The sequence below is a fragment of the Spermophilus citellus genome (genome assembly GCF_964194105.1).
Source record: "Spermophilus citellus genome assembly, chromosome: 17".
Taxonomy (NCBI): Eukaryota; Metazoa; Chordata; class Mammalia; order Rodentia; family Sciuridae; genus Spermophilus; species Spermophilus citellus.
In genome coordinates this window covers 1,751,062-1,757,061 of record NC_138199.1, presented here as the reverse complement: position 1 = coordinate 1,757,061, position 6,000 = coordinate 1,751,062, and the positions used below count along the sequence as shown (strand labels likewise).

General features: G+C 43.3%; 1 protein-coding gene across 1 annotated transcript in view; it reads left to right on the top strand.

The window, feature by feature from the left end:
* Nucleotides 1-414: 414 nt before the first annotated feature.
* Nucleotides 415-6,000, top strand: part of TNFRSF13B (TNF receptor superfamily member 13B) — a gene marked incomplete at its 5' end in the record, with an annotated part of 28,168 nt that continues 22,582 nt past the window's right edge. Inside the window, 2 exon segments of the mRNA XM_081271812.1 lie at nucleotides 415-452; nucleotides 454-476. Coding sequence (XP_081127938.1) covers nucleotides 415-452; nucleotides 454-476 — 61 coding nt within the window.

Here is a 6,000-nt window from a genome sequence, read left to right as displayed (position 1 = left end):
GTTAGGGTGGCTTCCCAGAGGAGAGGATACCTCCACTGAGTCTTGGAGGAGCCGAGCTTGCAATGGAATAGGCCAAGACTGTCCAGGGGGAGGAAGGGTGAGCCCTCTGTGCAGCTGAGACCGGGCCCGGGGTGTATAAGTACAAGCCTGGGGCAGGAGCTTCGCCCTTGAGATGGGCCAGGGAAAACCTGGACGTGCCCAAGCCATGCAAGGGTGGATGATGTCCCCCAGGCCGCTCGGCGCACCTTGGTGAACAGAGCCGTCAGGACTCAGAGCCATTCACCTTGCCTGGTGAGCGCGCAGGCGCAGGTGACCCGGGGCGGCTGATTTACATCCCCCAGGTTGAGGGGAAGACCCAGGAAGCGCAGCCCAGGCACTAATCAAATCTAGGGCTAATAATAAACATCCTGAGTAATGAGTGGCCTGGGCCAGAGGAGGCGAGGTGGCCGGAGCCGGCGGGCAGGCAGAGGAGCGCTGTGAGTAGCCAAGCCGGTGGGCAGGCGGGCAGGTGGGCAGTGGGGGGAGGCCCTCGCCCCATGTTCTGCACGGGCTCCTGGGCCCACACGGAGCCACGACCTTGGGGAGGCCCCAAGATGTCTGCAGCCCCAAGGCTTCCCCAGGCCTTGCATGTGGAGAACCCCAAGTCTGGGGGGTCTTGCCTTGCAGGAGAGGAGAGCTAAGGCTGGAGCTGGGGGGGGGGGCTTGGCCCCCATGGCAGAAGTTGTCCCCTTTGTGACCAGGTGCCATGTTTTCTCTTCCACCCTCAGTGGATCATTTTAAAATGAATCCCAAACTTGGTGGGATTTTAGATGCCTCTGGATTAAACTCAAAACCCCTGACCCCTGCCCGAACTGCTGTCACCTTTGATATTATCAGTCAGTGCCCCAATGCACCTGATGGATATATCCATGTCTTTCCTTTTTGTGGTTGTTGTTGTTCAAATCAGAATTAAACATGGCCCACGTTAGACCTTAGTTAATGCTTTTTTAAAAAAATATTTATATTTTTTTAGTTGGAGTTGGACCCAATACCTTTCTTTTATTTGCTGATTTTTATGGGATGCTGAGGATCAAGCCCAGGGCCTCGCACGTGCTTGGGGAGCGCTCTACCGGTGAGCCCCCACTCCAGCCCCCACTTATAGTTTTAATCCACACCGATTCCCACTCTCTCATTAATTTTTTTTTTTTTTTTTTGCTTTGAATTATTTGTTGAAGAAATGGGACTGTGTTTCTTGTAACATTTCATCAAGATGGATTTGGGAGGCTTGGTCAAAGATAAAATTTACCTGGAAACATCTGTTGCTTAGAGCAGATGAACCCAAGGCTGGATGTGAGGAGGGACTGTCCAGCATCCAGGGCTGCACCTTAAATCCACATGCCTCTCCTGTTCCTTTCCTCGGCACCCCAGCTTTGAAGCCTGTCATATCTCTGATTTTCATTTGCGTCCGGGGACTACAGACCCGTACTGACCTGTATACCCAGCCAAGGGCTCAAATACACATAATTTCTTAGAGGGTTTGACAAGGCAGTGACCAGGCCACCTTGACCCAGGATGAAACCCCCAGGACTCTGGGACCAGATGTCAAGAACTAGCTAGACTTGTGACTTGGTACCCACAGAGGCTTCTAGGGACTCCCTGGAGAGGGAAACCTTGTAGCTCCCGTTGTTCATAGACTAAATCACTAAAGCTTTGAAACGGCCTCCTTTCTTGAAGAGTCATAAGCAAAGGCTCTGAGAAATTCTGAGGTTAAAATAGGGCTTTAGCTTATTTATTTATTTACTTACTTATTTATTTAAAATATTTATTTTTTAGTCGTAGTTGGACCCAATAACTTAATTTTATTTATTTATTTATTTTTATGTGGTGCTGAGGATCGAACCCAGGGCCTCTCATGTGCTAGGCGAGTGCTCTACCTCTGAGCCACAACTCCAGCACCCCCCACCCCCGGGCTTTAGCTTTTTAAAACTCAATATGTTTTAATTTTTAATAGTTCTTATATTTGTTCCAACATAAAAGTAGGTATATATTCTTGTGGCTTATAGTTCTCATGCAACAATAAAAGCTAGAATGTTTACAAATCAGGACAAAAATATAAAACCAGTAAGACGTGAATGAACCACCTTTAGTTTATTTACTCTAACAAGTGCTGCTGTTTTTCTCAAACAGAAAAAAAAAAAAAACGTTTTGCATACAAGAAACGCATCACAAGTATTGGTTTACTAACAGAAAGCTGTTTGTTGGATGCCGTTCTGTTCTTAAACTGTTGGTGTTCTTACTTTAATAGTCATGTTGAGAAGGCTTGTTCTCATAAACAATCTTACTCAAACTGATATTGAGAAATTCAAGTCTTTTCTTCCTCTTTCAAGGCAATCCGAACAGATTATTACTCAAACTTTATGCATGACAATCTTCAGATGCCAATTTTTTAAAAAAAAAATTCATCTTTTAGTTGTAGCTGGACACAATATTTTCTTTTATTTTTACGTGGTGCTGAGGATCGAACCCAGTGCCTCAGGCCTGCTAGGTGAGTGCTCTACCTCTGAGCCCCAACCCCAGCCCAGATGCTGATTTTAAAAAGGCAAGTACAGATAGATTGCGGAAATTCAAGATGGCCTTGACCAAATCTGTAGCAGTGACTACTAAAAAAAAAAAAAAATCCAATTAGTTTTAGATTTGGGACAGAAATATTTTTTTTTCCTGCTTATTTGCCATGGGGCTTGTTCCGAGTGGCTGTGTCGGGAGCCCCTGGACTTAATGAAACGGAAACGGTTTGGATCTCTTCTGAGTATTGTAAATCATGGTCTGGCTTTGACTTTCTTTAACGCAGCATTTTTCAAACGTATTTGACCACAGAGGTCTTTCTTGGTACAGCACCTGTTAACTAGCCAAGTGTGCCAAGAAGCTCAGGCTGAGGGCTCTAAGAATCGTCCTTCTGGTTTCAGGGTGCAGGGGAGGACCTCCGGGCTCTATCTGGCCCTGATGCAGCCAAGGCGTGGGCCCTTCTTTTCTGCACATCGGCAGAGCGTCTTTCTCAAGCTTTGGTTCTGCCTGGTGGTTGTCACTCTCTGGGACGTTTTGCCCATCTCTGGGGATGAATGGTGGCTCTGGGATTTTACATAGGTCCAGGTGGCCATGGAGGAGGGGGACGTAGGGATAGCCTCCTCTGCTCCCTTGGGTGTCTGCCAAGGTCAAGTGGGCACTAGATAGTCCAGTCCAGTGGCTTTAGTGGCTTCCCCAGGCCACGGATGGGTCTTGGAAGCTCTCTAAGGCTGCCCTTGTCTCACGAACCTGTTGTGCACTCAGCCATTGCTTCACAGCGTGACCGGGGTGGGTGGCAGGTGCCTCCCTCTCGTCTTCCCCACCCAAAATGGGGGGGAGAATCAGAGGCCTTTAAAAAATTGTGTTTTTTTGCTTGATTCTTTGGTTTTAAATTTGCTTTTGAATAGATGGTATTAGTCATGGAATTTGAAACCTGGAAAGGAGAGGGGAAAAAAATAGAAAGTCTTTCTTGCCTCCTTCATCTGCCCAGGGCCTGCCTTCTCTGGGATAAACAGCTTCATCGACATGCAATTTACAGGCCATGAAGCTCACCTATTTAAAGCTTATGATTCCATGTTTTATGGCATATTTACAGAGTTGTGCAACCATCACCGTAATCTAATTTTAGAATATTTCCAACATCCCCCAAAGAAGCCTTGAGAGTTCAATCCCCACTCAAAAGCTAGGCTACCACTAATCTTTCTATGTCCATAGATTTTCCTATTTGGGACATTTATATCAATGGAATCGTAGTAGGTGGTGCATCATGACCTGGTATTTACTAAACATGTTCTAGGATCATATACAACATGTATCAGTACTTCATTCTTGGCCCAATAATATTCTATTTTGTGGACATACCAGGTTTTGTTTATCTGTTCATCAGTTGATTGACAGTTAAGTTGTTTCTACTCTTTGACTAGGATGAGTAATGCTTCTGTAAACCTGGAGGTACATGTTTGGGGTTAACATGTTTTTATTTCTCTTAGATACCTACAGGTGGAATTATTGGGGCTCCTAAGATAATTCTGTGGTCAACATTTTGAGCAATTGCCAAACCACTTAAAAGGTGGTTGGGCCGTTTTATAATCCCACTCAACGCACAAAGATTCTGATCTCTCCACATCCTCACCAAATTGCCCATCTTTCTCATTACAGCCCTGAGAGTGAGTGTGAAGTTCAGATTGGCATTTCTCCCTCATGATCATGATGCGGAGCATCTTTTCATGTTTGATGGCCACTCATATATTTATTGGCAAAAAAAAAATGTCTTTTCAACACTATTTTGCCCAATTTAAAGTTCGGTTGTCTTATTAATTATTCTGTGACAAGTGTTCTTTGTACATTCTGAGTTGAAGTTTCTTATCAGATCCATGATTTGCAATGGTTTCTTTCCACTATTGTACTCTATTCTTCTTCTTCTTTTTCTGTGGGGCACTGCAGGGTTGGGGGACTGGGGAGAAAACTTACCACAGTGCTACATCTAATACAGTCTTATTTATTTATTTAGAAACAAGATCTTGCTGAGTTGCTGAGGCTGGCCACCCACGTGCACCGTCCTGTTCCAGCCTTCCAAGTCACTGGGATTGCAGGTGTGCACCATGACTCTTTTACTTTCTCTACGGTTTCTTTGGAACACAAAACTCTTGCGTTTTCACGAAGCCCAACTGATCAGCCAGTTATCTCTTTTATTAAATGTATACATTTGGTGTCACTGTCTAACCAAAGGCGAGAATATTGATTCCCTGTGCCTTCTAAGAGTTTTTCTTTGTAGATTTAACTCTTCCATTTAGGTCTAGGATCCAGTTTGAAATAACGGTGTGAGGCAGGGGTTTCATTTCATCCTTGTATATGTAAATTCCAGTGGTCTCAGCACTCCTTATTGAAAAGACTCTTGTCTATGCCGTTGGATTGCCTCGGTGCCCTTGTTGAAAATCAATTGGCCACAAATGTTAGGCTTTAATTTCGAACTCGTAATTGTATTTCTATTGAGCGACGGCTGTTTTTAGGCCCGTACTCTATGGGTCTTAATCACTGTTGCTTTGTAGTAAGTTTAAGTAGGAAAGTGTAAGTCCTCCAACTTTGGACTCTTTCAGGATGGCTTTGGATCTTTTGGTCTCTTGCATTTCCACATGAATTTTAGGATCAGCTTGTCAAACTCTGCAGAAAAATTTCAGCTGGGATTTTGAAGGGAATGGCATTGAATCTGTAGAACAGTTTGGTTGACTATCTGCACAATATGAAGTCTTCCAATCCATGAACATGGGATGTCTTTCCACTTCTTTAAACTTTAATTTCTTCCAAAAAAAAATGTGTTATAGTTTTCAGTGTACAAATCTTGCACATCTTTTAAAAATTCTTTAAGATGTTTTATTTAAAATGTGATATTGTCTTAATTTTCTTATTATGATTTCACGAAAATACCAACACAAATATAAATTCAGAACTTTCTTCCTTTTGAGGGAAAATAAAAGGGACCTTCTTTGTTGTTTTGATTTTTTTTCCCCTACTTAATATACCTTGGAGTTCTTTCCATAGCAATATAAATAAAGATCTTCTTCATTACTTTTGTTTTAATACCTTTATTTTATTTATTTTTATGTGGTGCTGAGGATCAAACCCAGGGCCTCACACTTGCTAGGGGAGTGCCCTACTGCTGAGCCACAACCCCAGCCCCTTCTTCGTTACTTTTTAAAATATAACTGCCTAATAGCCCAGTGTATATGTAATGTAACTTAGATTCTGTCAGTCCCCTACACATGGACATTTAGGTCAGTTTCAATCCTCAGTCATTATAAACATGGCTGCAGTGAGTTCATTGTTTTTTCTCTGTAAGATAAATCTGGAGTTTAATCACCGAGTTATCAATAATTTTGATAAATCTAATCCAGTTGTGCTCCATGATGATCATACTTATTTACTTTCCTTCTATAGTGAATGAGAGTGCGTTCATTCAAGGGT